This window comes from Glandiceps talaboti, chromosome 9, assembly GCF_964340395.1.
Source record: "Glandiceps talaboti chromosome 9, keGlaTala1.1, whole genome shotgun sequence".
In the NCBI taxonomy this organism is placed as follows: Eukaryota; Metazoa; Hemichordata; class Enteropneusta; family Spengelidae; genus Glandiceps; species Glandiceps talaboti.
Window position 1 is genome coordinate 25,289,639 of NC_135557.1, and position 23,825 is coordinate 25,313,463.

Below are 23,825 nucleotides of genomic sequence, written 5' to 3' on the forward strand. Positions count from 1 at the left end.
AGATCCACTGACAGGAGAGAGCGAAGGACGCTCTGTAAATTACTGACTTAAGATTACACAGGGATTTTTGACTATTCGAGTATTTCTGGTTTCTGCGTACTTGTATGTCTAGGAGTAAAGTAAGAATGCACATTAGGGCATACTTATACTTAATAATAAAATGGCGCCCTTCAATCACAGGTACTGAAACTTGATATTTTGTTGAAATAAAATAGAGGCAAACATTTTAACAAAAGTAAGCTGATGTAGATACAATATAGCCACTAGAAGCTGTATGAACTCCGTGGAAAAGTAACAAAATGTTGATTTCCTTGAACACGGTACCTTAGACTGTTTGCATTATATTTATATGCCATGAAGCAAGCTTACACGTGGCAAAGTTTGGAGCGATTTAAAAAGAAAAACATCTTGATTTCCATGAAACTTCGTCCTAAAGCACATTGTGTCAACCTTTAAAATTAATAAATATTTCAAAACTAAGCATGATTTTTTAACTAATCAGTAAGTTAAAACTGTTCCTGTATTATTAATGATTTATTCGTTTATTATATGTAATAATATCCTTCTATCGTCACGTGACCTTAAATTCTATTATATCTTTAGTTACAACACTAATCCTTTGACCTAACTATTAAATCTCCAGATACTAGATATGTATTTTGAGTTAAGTTTACTTAGTTGAGGGCAGTGTTTGATACATATATTATGTCAAGTTAATCAATGTCACGTGATCAGTGGGAGTAAAAGATTTAAGGATCACATAAAGTTGACCAATCAGAAAGGTTAATATACAATGCAAAGCTGTGCGAAAATACCATTTTTTCCTCAAACTGAGATTTACTAGTTATATTTTCTTCGTAGAAGTCATAGCCAATTTCTCCGTCGAAGGCATAACAGTTTACTGGGAAAATGAATAACACCACTACTACACAAACAGTTACAGTAAAAGATGATGTGATATTACCAACAGTTTGGCTTACTAATGTTACCGGCGCTGTCGAGATTCTGTTGACGGTGATTGCTTTCATTGGCAATGTTACCTTTATTGCCGTCGTGCTGTTAAAAAAACAACTCCGTACATTTCGTAATATCTACCTTGTCAACCTTAGTTTCACAGACGTCATAGCTTCAGCGACAGTCTCGACCATTTCAATAATAACTTTCTTTCGACGGAGTTGGAATATGTCTTTGGTATTTTGTAAGATTCATGGTATGTTGCACGCAACGTTAACGGTTACCTCTATATGGCTGACTACATGTATAGCTCTTAACAGGTACTTTTACATCGTCCATACACAGGCGTACAGACGAATAACCAACAAGATATCGGTGGCCTTCTCCCTTCTCTTTTCCTGGTGCTATCCAGTCTTGTTTCTCGGTCATACCTACATGGAAAATGCAGTTTACCAACCGGCATTGTTTCGTTGTCGTAAAGCAAGTACTGGACCTCCGGTAATCGCACTGATTGTCACCGGTGCCTTCGCTCCTTGCGTGGTCGTAGTGATCTGCTATATTCTAATATTTCGATTTGTCCGAAAGAGCCGGCATCGCGTCCAGGCCAGTATGACGAACCAGCCTACCAATTCTGTTAGCAACGGCAAGAAAATTCGATCAGCTCAAGAACTCCGTGTTTTGAAGATTTTACTGGCAGTTTTCGGGCTTATTCTTCTTGGTTATTTACCATTCATTGTTTTGATTACTGTAGCCAGGGCTTTGGACGTTTCCGTTAATGATACAATGATTTTGATGTATCCATGTGTACATATTGCCGGTGCTGTAAACCCTATTCTGTACGGCGTTGGTGATAGAAGAATCTTAACCGCCTACAGGAAACTTTTTTCTGGACAGCTGATATTCGGTAAACGTGTACGACAATCGACGGGAATAAATGCTAACGCTACTACCCCCAGACAACTCAGCAATGCGTACAATGGTGTTCTACCTATCAACCGACAAAACGTTTTTGCAGGAACCTCGACACAAAATACCGGTAGTACCCAAGTAGTTCTTGAAGAGAGTGGCAGATCTTGTGCAACAGGTTTTCATATCCAAACAATATCAGATAGTGTATGTCTATAAACAATTTCAGAATTCAACCTCTTTCAGTGTAACAAGAACTATGGAACATTAAATTGACAAGAACCAGATATTTCGATTTTTGCGTTTTGTGTCTCCCTTATACTTTAATTAGAGAATTAGAAACTACTGAATGTCATGAGAGAATTAGAAACTACTGAATGTCATGAGAGAATTAGAAACTACTGAATGTCATGAGAGAATCAGAAACCACTGAATGTCATGAGAGAATTAGAAACTACTGAATGTCATGAGAGAATTAGAAACTACTGAATGTCATGAGAGAATTAGAAACCACTGAATGTCATGAGAGAATTAGAAACTACTGAATGTCATGAGGGAATTAGAAACTACTGAATGTCATGAGAGAATTAGAAACTACTGAATGTCATGAGAGAATTAGAAACTACTGTAACTGATTTGGAAATCTATACTTTGGCACATTATGATGTACTTCTACTAACAGTCATTCTGATCATCATTACGAACAGGAACCTGCAATAGGTTGAAGATGACTGATCAAAGCAATTCAATAAATACATCGCATGATTCCGCGAACTACAAATACTCGCCTGTGGCTCGTATTTGTATTAGCATTGTGAAACTAAAACTAACATTGATTTTGTGGGCATTTAAATACAAGTGTATTTGATGAATAGAAGGAAACATGCAACATAATGATGGGGCATTTTAGATGTGAGAAATATTGTACCAACGTCTGTTGATAAAGCCCTTTATCGTTGTAACTTATAAGTTTTGTACAAGTGTAATTACAGGTAAGCATATATAATTTCAGACCTACCGGTTCATATCAACTATAGGTTTAAGGATAGCAGCACATGTTTAGAAGTGTAAGATTGGATAGCTTACATATTCTACTGTGACTTTATAAACACGAATTGTTACCCTTGCTTTTAGAATAGGATTTCTGACTCAGAAGTGAGAATTATGTATATTGTAATCAAAAATATTATATTTAAATAACATATGATGTAATATATAATTATATAAAATGACCAAAATTACTAAAATATATATACTATAGTGTGTGACTGTGTCTGTGTATGCGTATGTGCGTGTAAGGTTAACGTTTTATTATACAATCTGTAACAACAAGGGTTAAGGAGTTTGAAGTGTACGTTCATTTCGTAAGATTATCAGCAGATATGATATGTAGAACAAATTTAGTTGCATATATAATCAAAATGAAGAAAATATCAATAAAATCACTTGATTGATATATGTGTGGTCTTAGTATTTTTATCAACACTTTGTTCGATACATGTCATAAAAAGTGTACTGCTTAGCATGCATGTACAATGTTTCCAAGAGATCGCAAATATACAGGCATCGGTATGTATGTATGTATGTATGTATGTATGTATGTATGTATGTATGTATGTATGTATGTATAATATATATGTATATAATTCTTCTTCTTCCTCTTCTATGTTCTTCACACCCGGTTAGTACTGCACAACAAAGCGCCAGCTGTCTTTGCCATGTGTCAAGTCCGGTAGTGTTTACAAAGCTTTTGATAGCCCTATATATATATTGAGTGACAACTACGACTACAGTGATGTGATATATATATATATATATATATATATATATATATATATATATATATATATATATACATATATATACATATATATATATATATATATATATATATATATATATATATATATATATATATATATATATATATATATATATATATATATACATGTTTCAAGTATCTCTTCTGTTTTGTACTTTTTAGATAAACACCGTCGGAGTACATTTCTCTGATAAATTATTCTAATCAGTACTTGTATAAATAAATAAATATGTATGCAATTGTAAATGTATGGATGGGACATAAAATATGTACAAGGATATGCATACAATATTCTCATCTATATTAATAATACGTCTACATATTTCCTACAAAATTTATATAACCTTCAATACATCCGTTGTGTACTTAAATTTTCATGTGTGAGTCAAATATGATATGTGATAATATGTGATAATATGTGATAATCTGTGATAATATAATATGTGAAATGTGATATGTGATAATATGTGATAATATAATATATTATAATATAATATAATATAATATAATATCTAACAAAATAAAATATAATATAATATATAATATATAACGTCATTTGATATACTATACCTAATGTAATGTAATGTAATGTAATGTAATGTAATGTAATGTAATGTAAAATGTAATGTAATTTATTTTATTAATTTATTTCATCACCTTCGCATCGGTATAAAAAGAACAACAATACATTGCAGTATGTTGACCATTTGTCGTGAAATTTACGTTACCCCATCGGCAATCATGTAAAGCAAACACGTGATAAAATATGACATTCCTCGATGATAACATATTCGCTAAAAATTAACAACGTTTCAATTTTTTATCATACTTTCTGGCAAAATAATCCTTTACAATCACGTATATTAGATGGTTCAGGTAATAGGAGTGATACTTTTCTCAATTACTACCTACTAACAGTGTGTCTTAATAGCCACAGGCTGTCCTTCTCAATCAACATGTACCTTCCTTACAAAGTTTCGTTCCCCTATCCTAACACATTTACTGAAGGTTAACAACAAGGGGTTCAAACGTTTCCTCATGTCCTTAGGGTAAATAATTCCTTTGACAAAATCACATATCAGATTCTTAAGGTAGAGAGAACGATACCTTTACCAATCGAACTACACATTTCATTGAGATCCACTGACAGGAGAGAGCGAAGGACGCTCTGTAAATTACTGACTTAAGATTACACAGTGATTTTTGACTATTCGAGTATTTCTGGTTTCTGCGTACTTGTATGTCTAGGAGTAAAGTAAGAATGCACATTAGGGCATACTTATACTTAATAATAAAATGGCGCCCTTCAATCACAGGTACTGAAAGTTGATATTTTGTTGAAATAAAATAGAGCTAAAACATTTTAACAAAAGTAAGCCGATGTAGATACAATATAGCCACTAGAAGCTGTATGAACTCCGTGGAAAAGTAACAAAATGTTGATTTCCTTGAACACGGTACCTTAGACTGTTTGCATTATATTTATATGCCATGAAGCAAGCTTACACGTGGCAAAGTTTGGAGCAATTTAAAAAGAAAAACATCTTGATTTCCATGAAACTTCGTCCTAAAGCACATTGTGTCAACCTTTAAAATTAATAAATATTTCAAAACTAAGCATGATTTTTTAACTAATCAGTAAGTCAAAACTGTTTCTGTATTATTAATGATTTATTCGTTTATTATATGTAATAATATCCTTCTATCGTCACGTGACCTTAAATTCTATTATATCTTTAGTTACAACACTAATCCTTTGACCTAACTATTAAATCTCCAGATACTAGATATGTATTTTGAGTTAAGTTTACTTAGTTGAGGGCAGTGTTTGATACATATATTATGTCAAGTTAATCAATGTCACGTGATCAGTGGGAGTAAGCTGTGCGAAAATACCATTTTTTCTCAAACTGAGATTTACTAGTTATATTTTCTTCGTAGAAGTCATAGCCAATTTCTCCGTCGAAGGCATAACAGTTTACTGGGAAAATGAATAACACCACTACTACACAAACAGTTACAGTAAAAGATGCTGTGATATTACCTGCAGTTTGGATTACTAATGTTACCGGCGCTGTCGAATTTCTGTTGACGGTGATTGCTTTCATTGGTAATGTTACCTTTATTGCCGTCGTGCTGTTAACAAAACATCTCCGTACATTTCGTAATATCTACCTTGTCAACCTTAGTTTCACAGACGTCATAGCTTCAGCGACAGTCTCGACCATTTCAATAATAACTTTCTTTCGACGGAGCTGGAATATGTCTTTGGTATTTTGTAAGATTCATGGTATGTTGCACGCAACGTTAACGATTACGTCTATATGGCTGACTACATGTATAGCTCTTAACAGGTACTTTTACATCGTCCATACACAGGCGTACAGACGAATAACCAACAAGATATCGGTGGCCTTCTCCCTTCTCTTTTCCTGGTGCTATCCAGTCTTGTTTCTCGGTCATACCTACATGGAAAATGCAGTTTACCAACCAGCATTGTTTCGTTGTCGTCAAGCAAGTACTGGCCCTCCGATAATCGCACTGCTGGTCACCGGTTGCTTCGCTCCTTGCGTGGTCGTAGTGATCTGCTATATTCTAATATTTCGATTTGTCCGAAAGAGCCGGCAACGCGTCCAGGCCAGTATGACGAACCAGCCTACCAATTCTGTTAGCAACGGCAAGAAAATTCGATCAGCTCAAGAACTCCGTGTTTTGAAGATTTTACTGGCAGTTTTCGGGCTTATTCTTCTTGGTTATTTACCATTCATTGTTTTGATTACTGTAGCCAGGGCTTTGGACGTTTCCGTTAATGACATAAGGCTTTTGATGTATCCATGTGTACATATTGCCGGTGCTGTAAACCCTATTCTGTACGGCATTGGTGACAGAAGAATCTTAACCGCCTACAAGAAACTTTTCGCTGGAGAGCTGATATTCGGTAAACGTGTACGACAATCGACGGGAATAAATGCTAACGCCACTACACCCCGACAACTCAGCAATGAGTACGATGGTGTTCTACCTACCAACCGACAAAACGTTTTCGCAGGAACCGCGACACAAAATACCGGTAGTAACCAAGTAGTTCTTGAAGAGAGTGGCAGATCTTGTCCAACAGGTTTTCATATCCAAACAATATCAGGTAATACTAATATGTCTATAAACAATTCCAGAATTAGACCTCTTTCATTGTAACAAGAACTGTGGAACATTAAATTGCCAAGAACCAGATATTTCGATTTTTGCGTTTTGTGTCTCCCTTGTACTTTAATTCTGTCATTAGTAAACGAATGTCAGAGAATTAGAAACTATTGAATGTCATGAGAGAATTAGAAACTACTGAATGTCATGAGAGAATTAGAAACTACTGTAACTGATTTGAAAATCTATACTTTGGCACATTATGATGTACTTCTAATAACAGTCATTCTGATCATCAGTACGAACAAGAACCTGCAATAGGTTGAAGATAGTATAAAATAAAATATACTTTATTGTCCACTGAAACATGGAAATTTGCCTTTGGCACTGGGCGATACATATAAAAACAACAGACAGGTGGTTACAAGAACAACCATGTAAATAAAACAATATTAATGTTGCATTAAAAGACAAAGACGCTACAGTTGTATAAAAATGGAGGACCGTATTAACCGTCCAGAATTGACTAAAAATCTAAACTGCAAAAGATGGGAGCTTTGTCCCTTGTTAATGATTTTGAAATGCTGGTGTTTAAATCGGCAACTGCCGACGGGATAAGATGACTGATCAAAGCATGTCATAGAATTCAATACATACATTGCATGATTCCGCGAACTACAAATACATGTACTCGCCTGTGGATCGTATTTGTATTAGCATTATGAAACTAAAACTAACATTGATTTCATGAATAGAAGGAAACATGCAACATAATGATGAGGTATTTTAGATGTGAAAAACATTGTACCAGCGTCTGTTGATAAAGCCCTTTATCGTTGTAACTTATAAGTTTTGTACTAGTGTAATTACAGGTAAGCATATATACTTTCAGACTTACCGGTTCATATCAACTATAGGTTTAATATTAATGATAATAGTACAGGTTTAGAAGTGTAAGATTGGATAGCTTACATATTCTACTGTGACTTTATAAGCACGAATTGTTACCCTTGCGCTTAGAATAGGATTTCTGTTTCAGAAGTGACAATTATGTATTTTTTAATCAAAAATAGTATATTATATTTAAATAGTATATGATAGACATAATTATGTAATTTGACCAAAAACTATAACAATCCTAAGTTCGAGTAACTCGTACTGCAATTATTAGACAAAGCTGATCAAATTGAATAGTTACTTGCAAACGTAGTATGTAAGGTTGTATAAAAATAGTTGTTTTAGTATTACTAAAATATATATAATATATTGTGTGTGTATATGTGTGTGTCTGTGTGTGCCTGTGTGTGCGTGTGTGTGTGTGTGTGTAAGGTTAACGTTTTATTGTGCAATCTGTAACAACAAGGGTTAAGGAGTTTGAAGTGTACGCTCATATCGTAAGATTCTCAGCAGATATAATATGTAGAACAAATTTAGTTGTGTATTGTGAAAATATTCATCAAAATGAAGAAAATATCAATAAAATCACTTGTTTGATGAATGTGTGGTCTTAGTATTTTTACCAACACTTTGTTCGATACATGTCATAAAAAGTGTACTACTTATGCATGTACAGTATTTCCAAGAGATAGCGAATATACAGGTATCGGAATGGTAATACGTACGTGTGTGAACTGTTGCCAAATTGTTGCAAATCATGTGCATGTGTTAACATTCTAAAAACCATGAGACGACCAATTCAGCGACTTTTAGTCAGCGTATTTCGTACAATTGGAAGAATGGCATCAAGACCTTGCTTTGATCAAGGAATTGTTACCATTAATTACCTACTAGTTTCCGTTAGACGTTGTGGGTATTCCATGTTGAAGCTAACGCATAATTTCAGTATTTCAAGTTTTTTGTATAAGATTTTCAGAAATATCATCATATATGCCAATGATACTAAGCACCGTTTTTCGTGGCCAGCTGCATAATGTAGCGTCGACGTCTATCATCAATAATTATGCACATTGAAACACAAACGAAATCACGTAGTACGTACGTACATGTATTTACTTGCTTGTAGACATTGGACAGTATTTCTTTTCAATGCATAGTGAGCTCACCTTGAGGACAATTTTCAAGAGGACCATGTTACTGTAATATCCATATTTCTACACTAGAATCGAAACGCAATCTTTTCAGGCAAAGCAACTTCAATTCTCTAGGGTTAGTGACTGTATCTTTACAACTCAAATCTGCACTGTCTTGGTAATTTTGTGAGCGTGTGACTAGAGTGTTGTCATTGCAAACGTGGCTATACCCGTTCAGACTAGTACTAATTCTAGAATGTGTTTGCATACTGTCGGTGTGGAGATAGATTTCAAAATGACATCAGTACATGATTATTTAAAGTGACTTTTTACTAGATTCATTATGTCAATTGATAATCATGTTGTCTTCCTCTAAGTAAGATTACAATGCTCGGTGTTTTCACCTTGTTTGTGATGCATACATAGCGAAAAATAACAAAGATATAAACGTTTTTTGAACTTGCATCTGTTCAGATCATATATCATACAGAATTGTAGAGTATTATTTTTATTACCCCAGATTTAAACTGAATGCCTTCCGTAAGGAATTTCATGTTTTATGCAAGAAATTTAGCTCTATATCTGTGATTCGTCAAGTTCTTATGAAAGTTAGTGGTCAAAAATGTTGTTGAAATGCCCGCCACGCCTCCTATTCTCAGCACACGAAAGCTTGCCATCCTCGACTTCACTCGGCTTTCGTGATCCCCTACGGGAAAATTGTCAAGATTTTGTTGAGTGGCGCGCCCTCACTGTACACTAATTATATAGAGGTCAATGTATAGGTCACCGTTATTGATACATTGTCGCGAAATTTTCTTCGTAGGCTAGGCGCGGCGAGGCTTGGTCTATTTTCCATATTTTGACCACACACATGATTTGGGTATAAAGTATAGATTATTACACTTGATAAGTATGTGAGAGTGTATTTATATCCTGAGATACAGAGCTAGATAAATGATTATGTACAAGCCTTGCAACAAACAGCAGTAGTTTGTTCTCGAGAGAAATCGGAAAAGAACATGATAAAAAGGAGACGGTTAGAGGTCAATATAATACTTCCTAAACTTCTAATCGAAAATCTAAAAAAAGACGATTTCTCTTTATTCATCTGCGCATTAGTGTGTGAAATTTGAAAACGATAAGTCCATATTTGACGAAATTGAAACAATGATAAATATTTCACCTGTTTGTGAACTTCGCGCTCACTGTAAACCTATTTTAAGGCCAAGAAAAAAAATTGTTTTCTTGTGAGTTTGATTCAAGTTAAATACCCTTCCTCGGTCTTCTTTTTTCTCATGTTTGTCCAGCCAATGCAGAGTGCAGATCCAAGGGAAACACAAAATAAGGTTGGCACGTACGGAACCCCTGAAAACAGAGTCTATACATACATACATACATACTTTCGTTTCGTCTCCACTTTTTGCTCAAATAAATTCCTTTTCTATCGTGTTAAGAACAGAATCAGACCATTTTCCAATGTCTTTCAGTATCGGATCAAACTGTCTAGCAAGTCAAAGGGCAAAGAAAGGCAGTTGTAACGTTGTCAAATGTGTTTGGTCCAGTGAGAAGTCGCTCTCTTTTTCAGAACACTTTAAGTACCAAGTACCACGACTAATTTAAATAGTATTATTGAAGATCCAGGTGCAGATCCCAGTAGTTTCTGTGATGAGTTAAGAGACACGTTTATGTCATCTGCTGCGCATTGTGGTATGATCAAACGTATATGTACGAACACTCGTCGACATAAACAACCTCCTTGCAATTGGTACGACAACGAATGTGAAAGATTGAAAGAACATAAGTATGATATATTGAAACGTTTTCGACGCCAAAATGATATCACGTTACTTCATGAATACAAAGAAGCGAAACGGCATTTCAAAAACATTTTCCGTGATAAAAAGCGTAGTTATTTTGATTCGGTTAAATCATCACTAGAAACGAGCCTTCCCGATTCCAAATCATTTTGGTGGACTTTGAAACAATTGACTTCTGTAAATCCAATCTCAAATTATACAATTAGTTCTGAAGAATGGTTTGCATATTTTAGTCAATTATTTTCCCATGATCTTTCAAGTCAGGATGATTTTGCTACGTCTGACGAATTGAGCGAGATGTTAGATTCTTCAGATAATTATTCAGTTAACCTAGATATTGATTAGAACATATTAAACAGTCCTATTTCAAACGAAGAAATTTTGGAAGCTATACGCAAGTTGAAACCAGGAAAATCAGCTGGACCTGATGGTATTCTAGGTGAATTTTTGATATCTACTCAATATATGTTTGTTCCCTACTTAAATGCCCTCTTCAATAAATTATTCGATACAGGAACCATCCCAAAGAACTGGTCTAAAGCAATTATTGCCCCTCTTCATAAAAAGGGTCCAACTGATTCTCCAGACAACTTTCGTGGTATAGCTCTGCTTAGTATTTTTAGCAAGCTTTTCACGTCAATTCTGAATAATCGTCTCATGTTCTGGTCGGAAGCTCTTGGAAAGATAGATGAGGGACAAGCAGGTTTTAGACGAGGATATTCAACAGTTGATAACATATTTATTTTACAATCAGTCATACAAAAATACCTCTCCAGAAAGCGAGGCAAGTTCTACTGTGCTTTCGTCGACTTTTCCAAGGCTTTCGACACGGTTGAACGTAAACGATTGCGGTATGTCATTCTAAAGGGTGGTGTACGGGGTAAAATGTTTAATATACTCCATGCTATTTACGAGGATGTCAAATCATGTGTGCGTACCAAGGACAAACTCACTGATTACTTTGATTGCCCAATAGGGGTTCGACAAGGATGCATGCTAAGTCCGTTTCTGTTTTTATTTTTTCATTAATGAATTATCGACCAAACTTCATACTTGTGGTAAACGTGGTATACAACTCTTCCCGGATTTGGTGGAAATTTTCTGTTTATTATTTGCAGATGATATTGCACTTATTTCCGACTCAATTATTGGTTTGCAATGTTTGTTTGATAACTTGAGTTCACATTGTAAGTTGTGGAAACTTTCTGTAAATTGAACAAAAACGAAAGTGGTTGTATTCAAAGCGGGTGGTAGACTATCGAAAACAGAGAAATGGTTTTTCGAAGGAAAACATGTTGATACAGAAGTAGTTTCATATTATTGTATTATTACAAGTACTTGGGGATTGTTTTTTCATGTCGTTTATGATGGTCAACTGCAACAAAAACTTTGGCCCAACAAGCAAGGAAAGCTTTCTTTTCTGTAGCTGGGGCTACAAGAAAGACAGGAATCTTACCTTTTGCAGTTTTTTCAAAATCTTTGATACTAAGATTTTACCGATACAGACATATGGGTCAGAGGTATGGGGATTTCAGAGGCATAAATGCATTGAGAGAATTCAATACCTAGCCTGTCGTACATTTCTAGGAGTTTAAGCTAATGCACCAAATGTAACAGTATTAGGCGAATGCAGTCGGTACCCAGTTTTCTTGTATACTGCCAAGCGTTGTATGAAATATTGGGCTAAAATTTTGAACATGCCATCATATAGATATCCGAAGAAATGCTACAATATGTTATACATTATTGAAGAATCCGGGGAAAGAGCCAGGAAAACTTGGGTAAATGACATAAAGAATCTTTTATTTACTTGTAATCTACATGAGTTTGGGGAATCTCAAACAGTGAGAAATGTTGATATGTTTTTGTTTATATTTGTCGAGAAATTCAGGAAGGTTTTGTTTTCCCAATGGTATAGTGAAGTGTGTTTCTTTGATAAGTTGTCTTTGTATCGTGAGTACAAATTTTCTTTGGAGCTGGAAAGATACTTACGGTCAATCAACATTTCTAGTCATAGGCAAATGCTTGCTAGGTTTCGCTGTTCGTCACATTTCCTGCGCATAGAGACAGACAGAAAACACGGCATTGAAAGAAACCAGAGATTATGTTTATTGTGCGATTCAAATGAAGTCGGAGATGAATATCATTTTTTATTAGTATGTTCACTTTTCAATCACTATAGGGAAAAATATATTTCTAGATTTTACTTTGATCCTCCGTCTGTACAGTACTTGCCGATTTACTTTCATCTAACAATGTAGATACACTACAACGTCTCGCAGTATTCTTATTTCATGCCATGAAACTACGTAAAGAAGTTAATAGTGTCATGTAACAGTTAAATTGCCTTATCAATACTGCTTGACTGTATTATTGGTATATTGTATCTATGGAATACGGAATAGATAGACCACAATTGATTGATAAAAAATACACACATTACATACATACATACATACATACATACATACATACATTTCCACTGATAGTATAGACACGAATGCGACTTCAAATATGAGTCATCGAAACACCACTCTAGTTGAAAGCAGTCAGATATGTATCAGTTACTTACACGCAACTATCTTCTATCAACTGTGTCTCTTAGCCTGTCTCAAGTTGTGCTAAAACTACCTACTAGCAGCAAGATTCTCCAGATCCATGTAATATAAGTGCTCCTGGTCTTTACTTGAGCAAATTAAAAAGTTGGAACTGGAAGAGAGACGTTGGAAAGTAGTATCAAGATATTTTGTCTTAAGACAAGAGATTGGATGTTTAGAGGTGAAAACTATTGTTTAGGTATCTCTTTGTTGACAGCTGTGTGTCGACATTTGAACGGGAGAATCCATTAACTAGTGGTAGGATACGGCCATAAAAATCAACTAAAACTTCAGAGGCCCTTAGACATTCATTACGATGCCCCTTAGCCGAGTTATACATCGTCTCAGTTGGGTGCAATTCGCTCAATATTATACCTTTTTGCTTTGTCATTTGTACATATACCCAGAGGAGAGTAAGCGAGATAACAAGATTCCCTGGATAACGATGGAAATGTGGTATTGACAGTCGTTGGTAGAATTGTACTTAGAACACTAATATTATGAATTTGGTGTTAGTTCTGGCTATTATATCATATCAGCAGGTAACTAGTTGGCCATTCTTTGTTGTAGAAATAACAAAATTGCGGATGAAGAGACAGAACGAAATTTGAAAAGGAAAATGGTAGCATTAAAAAGGGAGAGAGTATGTGAAAGGAGGATATGACAGGGAAAGGTTATCATTACAAAGCGAATGAGAACATATAGTATCAGAAAGAAAATGTGTCTTGATTAAATGGATATAATGAGATCCATTTCAGGGACTGATTCCCGACAGTAAGTGAGATGTACACTGAATCGTGTAAGAGACTAACTATTCCATGAAATGAGTGAGTGGTTTGCAGTCGACAAAATTGTGCGTAATATTTTAATGAGTCAATGACACAATGGAACAGGATAGATATTTTGGAATTTCACATCGTGCCAAACTATTAATCGTGCAGTCATTCCGTCGACTACCTCTGTTTTTCAAATGTCATTCTGATTGCACCACAACATTTATGGTCTGCCTAATAGGTATTTTGTAAATGCACGATGGACATAAAAGTGATGTTTTCAAGAATCATAATCATTAACTCAGTTAGAGTCTTCTGATCAGCATAATTTATTATAATTGGGATAAGAAAAATACAATATATACATACTTTTGATCGTGATATAAACAAAGGTTCATTTAGGGGCGACGTCAAAAGATCGATGTTTACAAAAAAAAAACTTAATTGCTTTAGTTTGGGGGTGGGGGGTTGGCCAAATTAATTTCTTAACCGTCAAAAACGATTTAACGTCATACTTGGCAAATTTAGTACGATTTCAAGGCTGCTTTAACCTATAATACTGCGTACAGTCGGTCCGATTTATCAGCGTTACGCGGTTCAGCTTTCAAATTTGCTGCAAAATAGGTATCTGGGAACGAGGTGGGTATCCAGAGTGTGCGTACGCACACTTCAGTTGACGTCGCCTCAAGACACGAATGGTTTGGACGGTGAGGTACATTTGGTGAGTTCGTACAATGTTCTGGTCCATATATGTTCTCCTCACACAATGGACATTTATAAATGCCCTTCGAACGACTTTCAGAAACTAACAAACAAGTTTGGGAGTTAAATATCAAAAAACAACAGGGCAAATCCCGGGCCGATGTACAGGAAAGCGCAACGAAGTTGTGGCATGCCAAATACAAAAATGACCGACGGTCATTAGCCGAGTTTATGTCCCAGGAGGTCGAGTCGAAACAATCTATTTTGAAATATTTTTTCAGTTAAACAAAAATCATCCGATCAAAGTGTTGCTGATGAGCCTACACTCAGTCACGAAAGGTCTCCCATTTCAAATGCCGCAGGACAAGGTACATGCCCAAAAGCTACGAATACCACAGGGACCCAGGAACCGTGTGACAAACAAAACAAAACAAAACAAACAAATAAATAAATAAACTATCAAACAAATGACAAATGAACAAGCAAATGAACGACAAGTATAGGGACAAATAAAATAATTAAACAAACCAGCAAATAAACGGATACTCATGGGGGTATACTAGATATGTTTTTTTTTCTATACCCGTGTTTTTTTATAGTGATGGGTATAGAAAAAACAACAACATATCTAGTATACCCCCATGAGTATCCGTTTTTCTTGTGACATTTTAGACATTTTAAAAACACACCTAGGTCTTCGCAATAGAAGTATCTGTATTTCAACACAACACAACACTACACAGCTGCCATTTCTATCAAGTGAGGTGTTTTTTGTAAATTGTGAGTAAAAAATAAATAGACCCGCAAATGTTATCGACACTTGTATTACTACTGCATTATGATAAATTAGAAGCGACACAATTAGAACGGGGTGTACATTCTTTAGAATAGAGTACTGCCGAGCTGAAAATTGTCATTTTGTAAAATCTTATTGTTGTTTAGTCGTAATGAAACGTTAGAAAGACACCGACCAATGCATGTATTTGTTTATTCATATGAAACTGTCCGTGTGAAACAATTAGCCATAGTACTGTAAATTCTCTTGTTCTGAGTTGTACATACCTGCATTAAACATTTTACTTTGTTTTGTCTATTTCCTAAATTGTTGGTAATTTTTACAAATGCTCGAAGAAATGACTACGACAATATTGTCAAAATGGATTCCGTAATACAATATGGGTTGAAAGCCCAACTTGTTTGGTGATTGACAGCAACATTTCATTTTCCAATACCTTATATTAAGTAAATTTTACAAACATACTGGTACACCGCTTCCTCTCCTTTGTTTCTATTCTTTCGTGCTTTGAAATTCAGAATTCAATGATGTAAAACTGTTTAAAAATGGTAAATTGAACGTGTTTGTCAGATCGTCTGACGGCTACGAAGAAAACAGAGATGGCAAGTCAGGTTTACTGTAGCTACGTCATAGTGCTGGCTGTCTTGGTGAGTTAAAAGTTGCTTTATTATAAGTACGTTTGTAAGAAAAAAAGAAAAGAAAGTGTAGTGTAGTGTAGTGTGTGATTGTATAGTGTTATAATATGGAGGCAGAATATCACAAATGAGACCGTTTCCATTTTTACCATTGACACCTTTTTACTGTTCACAATCTTTCTTATTTTGGTTATCTTTCTGGTTATGATTTCAAACTGTCATCAAAATTAATGCAATGCACTGTACGGCATTGTACCAAACAATAACATGAAACAGACAGACAGACAGACAGACAGACAGACAGACAGACAGACAGACAGACAGACAGACAGACAGACAGACAGACAGACAGAACAAAAAAAACTGACTGAAGAGATAGACTACAGTTCTGACATGGAAGTAGAATTAAGTTACTGGATTCTTATACTACACGTGTTGCTAGATCAAACTGAATTATACTCAAAACCACAAAATCATCTAAACATTCAAAACATGTTGTCAAGTTCTGTCTAAGGAGTTAAATAATACTACAGATTATGCTAAAGTAAAATCTTGTTTTGAGAAAGTATCATTCAATCAGTTATACAGTTAAAGATAGTGAGTTTTGAAATGTCAATTAGAATATAATTATTTACCTCTTGTTTTCATTTTGTATCATATGTAAGTCATTCGAAAGTGTACTTTGTTTTGTTATCTGGTGAAAATCGAAAATAATGTCATTCATTCATTCATTCATTCATTCATTCATTCAAGTGTGGTGTTACGATCTGTCTACTACACGGTTACTGTACTTGATCACATAATAAACTGGTTTGTCAAATTAAAATTCCTTCAATATAGTTTTCATCGTGGTAACACATGTACTTTAATGACGTTACTTTTTATACAGTGCTTTCCAAGCTCGTATGATTATTGCCCCTAACACTTTTATTTATTTATTTACCAGAGGTCGAAAATAAAACAAATTTACATATCAAGTGAGGAAAATGAATTAGTTAAGTAAACATATCGCCAATGAAAAATAAATAAAAACTGACTTTTGGCTGGACTACAAAAATAATTTGTTCAAACTAATCGGGTGGCCTAAGGAAAACATATGCAGTAAAAAAATTATATATATATATATATATATATATATATATATATATATATATATATATATATATATATATATATATATATATATATATATATATATATATATATATAACATAAAAAAGCAAAATAAAGACAAAAACCAAACAGAAACAAAACCTATACATGAATTGCAATGACTTAATACAAATAATTATGCCTGTTGAAAATATATACAGGGGGCAAACGAGGGTATATAACAATGTTTCAAAACTATTCATCTAGTAAATACTGCTTTGATTGGGATCTAAAGGTAGATCTTGTTCCTATCTTTTTCAGTTGGTCGGGTAATGAGTTCCAATGTTTTGTGGCTGCGTACTTTAAATTGTGTTTCTACTTCTACTTCTTCTTCTATATTGTGTAAACATCCTAAAAAGGATTATCATCACACAGGCGTAACTTTAAATTGTGTTGGCTCAAAGAGAGACTAACTTTAGGAATGTAGAAATTGTCTCCTGATGAAAGTTGCGTCATGTAATTATGTGGTATTGTGTCGAGGTAGTCGTGCACTGTCTGTGAGGAATTGTTTGTTTTTTTAAATCAAAGATAAATAAACAAGTATTAAATATACATAACTGGTAGACGTTTAAGATGCACCGATATGTAAGCGAATGGGATTAAGTCATTCCCGTAGCAACTTCTGTTCTACCAACTTCATATTCTTTCATAATCATACGTCTGGGTTGACTAGGGCAAGTCATTGTTCATTGTTTGCCAAAAAACTGCAAAATGGCATTGCTAGGTTAAAATATTTCATTTAGCTTCCGAATTAGCTACTCTAACTCTTCGATAATCTTAGCCCCACTTCTGGATGGCTAATTTAAAGTCCTTTAGCGGGATTATTCCACGTCATAGCTTTACAAATCGTTCATACTGAATAATTCTTATCTTATTTTTCTTTATATTTATCCCACATATAGCTTGCACACGAATCAAAAGGTAAATATTAAACATAATGGGTATTGAATTGATATATAGTTTAGGATTTGTAAGAACAGTATCAATTTTGATTTTGTTTTTCTGATTATTCAAAACGTATGTAACTTAAAGGGTTAAACATGCATTGTCGATAGTGTTGATATTGGAAAACTAACGTGACATCAAACTTTACATTCAAAATCCTTGTTTTTACAAATACCTAGTACATATCAATGAAAATAAAATCATTCCAAACACACTTAAAACGAATTATTTGTTTTGTCATGTCCTATCTTTATTTTCTGTAGAATTGAAACAATGCAATGATGTTTTAAATGAAATAAAAACACACAATCTTTGGAACAGTGAATGTAGTTAAGAAAAAATGAATAAAATTACTTATTAAGTAGTGTTAAATAGAGAACGGACAGTTCAGTGAATGAGTTTTTCTGCAAGGGTGTTGTCATCACATCAGTGTCTATTTGTCCAATACAGGTGTCATAGGATTGTCCTCAAGCAGCTCACTGTGCAGAGATCCTTTTCCATTGGTTTGCGATGACCAGTCTTTATGTGTGAAAGAAGATCAAGTCTGTGATGGTTTCGAGAACTGCCCTGACAAAAGTGACGAGAAGGGTTGTGGTGGAGCAGGTACAGAATCAATGTTCATCTTTCTATAACCTTTGGATTTCGACATTGTATTAGTGCCTTCTTTGGGAATGTACAGCGACTTCGAATTCACACAATTGAAGGAGATCTGAGGATTTAAAGTTGAAAGCTAGCATTTATCTGAGTATTTAATTTATTTAACTATATTTACCATCACAAAGGAATCATCATTATAACAAAGTGAATATACATTTATATATATATAATCAGGTGAGTCGACATAAGCGATAACTAGAATGAGATGGATTGGGCCTATTGAGGCAGCTCAGCAAAGCCTGAGCGAAACGTCTTGGCCAGAAAACACTTTACTGTTTATTGTATATGTTCACCAATGAAACTGCTTAATGAATATATATATATATATATATATATATATATATATATATATATATATATATATATATATATATATATATATATATATATATATATATATATATATATATATATATATATATATTAGAAGTTGTTACAATATTGGAAATTGTGTAACCCATCTATGTTTATTGGTACCTGTAGGTGGTGGTGGTGGTGGTGGCGGTGGTGGCGGGAAATGCACTGTGGGTCCTTCATCTGCAAAGAGACAGGGGTCTTGTATTAACCCAACCGGCAAGATTAAGTGCAATTCCGGCCTCGATGATCTGCGTACACAACTCCTGAATTCCCACAACTTTTACCGTTGTCAGCATGGAATAACACAGAAAATGACCCTGGCAGCAGACTTGAACGATTTCGCGCAACAATGGGCTGATCATTTGGCGGCAACCGACACATTCGACCACAGCTCTAACCGAGGTTCAGATCCTCCAGAACGTGGAGAGAACCTATGGTCTGGTTCCGATGGTGCTCTTTGGACAGAATATGATCAATTTACCGGTAATTATGAAATATTGATATAATAATTGTACTACGTAATATAAAAAAAAACTTTGCATTGCAATAATAATATCAATAATAAAAATAATAGTTTTATATAACGTGTGTACATACTGTGACAAAAGCGCCTTACAGTTAACACTCTTCGTTTGTGTCTACAATTTAACAGTGGTCCTCTATATATACCTTTCTAACTGTACATGGGATATCCTCTATATATACCTTTCTAACTGTACATGTGATATCCTCTATATATACTTTTCTAAATGTACATGTGATATCCTCTATATATACCTTTCTAACTGTACATGTGATATCCTCTATATATACTTTTCTAACTGTACATGTGATATCCTCTATATATACCTTTCTAACTGTACATGTGATATCCTCTATATATACCTTTCTAACTGTACATGTGATGTCCTCTATATATACCTTTCTAAATGTACATGTGATGTCCTCTATATATACCTTTCTAACTGTACATGTGATATCCTCTATATATACCTTTCTAACTGTACATGGGATATCATCTATATATACCTTTCTAACTGTACATGTGATATCCTCTATATATACCTTTCTAAATGTACATGTGATGTCCTCTATATACCTTTCTAACTGTACATGTGATGTCCTCTATATATACCTTTCTAAATGTACATGTGATCTCCTCTATATATACCTTTCTAACTGTACATGTGATGTCCTCTATATATACCTTTCTAAATGTACATGTGATGTCCTCTATATATACCTTTCTAAATGTACATGTGATGTCCTCTATATATACCTTTCTAACTGTACATGTGATGTCCTCTATATATACCTTTCTAAATGTACATGGGATATCCTCTATATATACCTTTCTAAATGTACATGGGATATCCTCTATATATACCTTTCTAACTGTACATGTGATGTCCTCTATAATACCTTTCTAAATGTACATGGGATGTCCTCTATATATACCTTTCTAAATGTACATGGGATATCCTCTATATATACCTTTCTAAATGTACATGTGATGTCCTCTATATATACCTTTCTAAATGTACATGTGATGTCCTCTATATATACCTTTCTAACTGTACATGTGATGTCCTCTATATATACCTTTCTAAATGTACATGTGATGTCCTCTATATATACCTTTCTAAATGTACATGGGATATCCTCTATATATACCTTTCTAACTGTACATGTGATGTCCTCTATATATACCTTTCTAAATGTACATGTGATGTCCTCTATATATACCTTTCTAAATGTACATGGGATATCCTCTATATATACCTTTCTAAATGTACATGTGATGTCCTCTATATATACCTTTCTAAATGTACATGTGATCTCCTCTATATATACCTTTCTAAATGTACATGTGATGTCCTCTATATATACCTTTCTAAATGTACATGTGATCTCCTCTATATATACCTTTCTAAATGTACATGTGATGTCCTCTATATATACCTTTCTAAATGTACATGGGATATCCTCTATATATACCTTTCTAAATGTACATGGGATATCCTCTATATATACCTTTCTAAATGTACATGGGATGTCCTCTATATATACCTTTCTAACTGTACATGTGACGTCCTCTATATATACCTTTCTAACTATACATGTGACGTCCTCTATATATACCTTTCTAACTGTACATGTGATGTCCTCTATATATACCTTTCTAAATGTACATGTGATGTCCTCTATATATACCTTTCTAACTGTACATGTGATGTCCTCTATATATACCTTTCTAACTGTACATGTGATGTCCTCTATATATACCTTTCTAACTGTACATGTGATATCCTCTATATATACCTTTCTAAATGTACATGTGATGTCCTCTATATATACCTTTCTAACTGTACATGTGATGTCCTCTATATATACCTTTCTAAATGTACATGTGATGTCCTCTATATATACCTTTCTAAATGTACATGTGATCTCCTCTATATATACCTTTCTAACTGTACATGTGATGTCCTCTATATCTACCTTTCTAAATGTACATGAGATATCCTCTATATATACCTTTCTAAATGTACATGTGATGTCCTCTATATATACCTTTCTAACTGTACATGTGATGTCCTCTATATATACCTTTCTAAATGTACATGGGATATCCTCTATATATACCTTTCTAAATGTACATGGGATGTCCTCTATATATACCTTTCTAACTGTACATGTGATGTCCTCTATATATACCTTTCTAACTGTACATGTGATATCCTCTATATATACCTTTCTAACTGTACATGTGATATCCTCTATATATACCTTTCTAACTGTACATGTGATATCCTCTATATATACCTTTCTAACTGTAAATGTGATATCCTCTATATATACCTTTCTAAATGTACATGTGATATCCTCTATATATACCTCTCTAACTGTACATGTGATGTCCTCTATATATACCTTTCTAACTGTACATGTGATATCCTCTATACATACCTCTCTAACTGTACATGTGATATCCAGCGCAATTCTGTCAGCGTACATGATTGAACAACCACATTTCAACATCTGTCCTACCATGTATCCTCTTTTACAGTACTAGTATAAATAACTGTGTGTCCAATAACTTGGACCTTTAAGAAACATATATCCAATGTCTAATAATTCAGCCGACAGTACTCCATGTAACGTAACGTAATGTTAGAAAAATGTCGTTATCAACTATTGGATATCTATATCCAGTACCTGTAATTTTAAGACCACTTTCAATACAAATAACATTTATTGTATAACTAGAATATGAACTGCATGCATTGTTATTATTGTGTGTGCTACTTTGCATAACTTTGTATTGACAATTGCGTTTCTATGTCTATGCTGTAGGTGAGGTACCCGTTCAAAACTGGTACTCTGAAATTATTTACTGGAATTACAGTACAAACCATGCAACTCCCGGAAAATCTGCAGGTACGAAATTTAATAATTAAAAATAGTTTCACTTCATTCTTGAAAGTGTGTTCACAAAGTATTTTCTTTCAAGTTGTCTAGAAATTAGCTTATTATATCCTTATTCTGCTTTATGTCCACCAGATCTCACGTACATCAACTTGTTATAGGATTTCTATTCAATGGCATATTCTCACACTAGTGTTATCGTATCTGTATAGCCATGAGTCTATGGATGAAATAGACCCACTCTTTCCTTAGGACTGAGACTTTGCCAGCAAACAGTTTTTCTTGCTCAATTACATTTTAATTCTTACATAACATGGATCGAAATGTCACTCTGTATGAATATTAATATTATTGAAACTTGTCATATCAATAGAATACAACTGATCTTTGATTTACTATCGTATATTAAATTTTCATCATCGTTTTTTTTTTTTGACGCTTCATCTTGTATTATATTATCTATGTTTCACCATAATATACTTAGAAAACGGCGTCATATATTGGAAAACAGCAAATAAAACAGTCATGGCTTTTTATATCTTATTTCTATCTTATGTTATCTTTTAGGGCATTTCACTCAAGTGGTGTGGAAACAAAGCACAGAATTAGGTTGTGGCGTGGCTACAACTCAGAAATCATGGGGACCCAAATTCATCGTGGTATGCCAGTATCGTCAAGCAGGCAACATAAATGATTTCAAAGATAATGTACCCAAAAAGGTATAACTTCAATAACACGTTGTATACAAAGATGACATTTTTGTTTTTTGGGGATTGTAATTTTCACAGTCTTCAATTGTCATAATGCAATGATATAACATTTCGAATGCGATATTAATAAAGAGAACAGCAAAATTAAAGCAAAACTAATGTATGTATGTATGTATGTATGTATGTATGTATGTATGTATGTATGTATGTATATGTGTGTGTGTGTATGCAGGCATGCATGTGTGTATGTGTGTGTATATATATGTATGTGTGTATTCATGCATGCATGTATGTATGTGTGTGTGTATGTATGTATGTATGTATGTATGTATGTATGTATGTGTAGTGATAGTTATTACTTATAACGCACGCGTGCCTTGCCTTCTATTTATTTCTCATTAA

The 23,825-nt window shown here is 34.1% G+C and overlaps 2 protein-coding genes across 2 annotated transcripts; both read left to right on the plus strand.

Moving 5' to 3' along the window:
* The first annotated feature begins 1,389 nt into the window (after nt 1-1,389).
* LOC144440029 (uncharacterized) lies at nt 1,390-2,079 on the plus strand. Its single transcript, XM_078129258.1, has one exon. It carries the CDS (start codon nt 1,390-1,392, stop codon nt 2,077-2,079), a length of 690 nt encoding a protein of 229 aa, XP_077985384.1.
* Nucleotides 2,080-16,104: 14,025 nt separating this feature from the next.
* LOC144440354 (Golgi-associated plant pathogenesis-related protein 1-like) lies at nt 16,105-23,552 on the plus strand. The gene is made up of 6 exons (XM_078129714.1): nt 16,105-16,185; nt 18,228-18,246; nt 18,721-18,873; nt 19,411-19,767; nt 22,642-22,725; nt 23,281-23,552. The coding sequence occupies exons 1-6, from the start codon at nt 16,138-16,140 to the stop codon at nt 23,436-23,438; spliced, it is 819 nt and encodes a 272-aa protein (XP_077985840.1). The 5' UTR covers nt 16,105-16,137; the 3' UTR covers nt 23,439-23,552.
* The last annotated feature ends 273 nt before the right edge of the window (nt 23,553-23,825 follow it).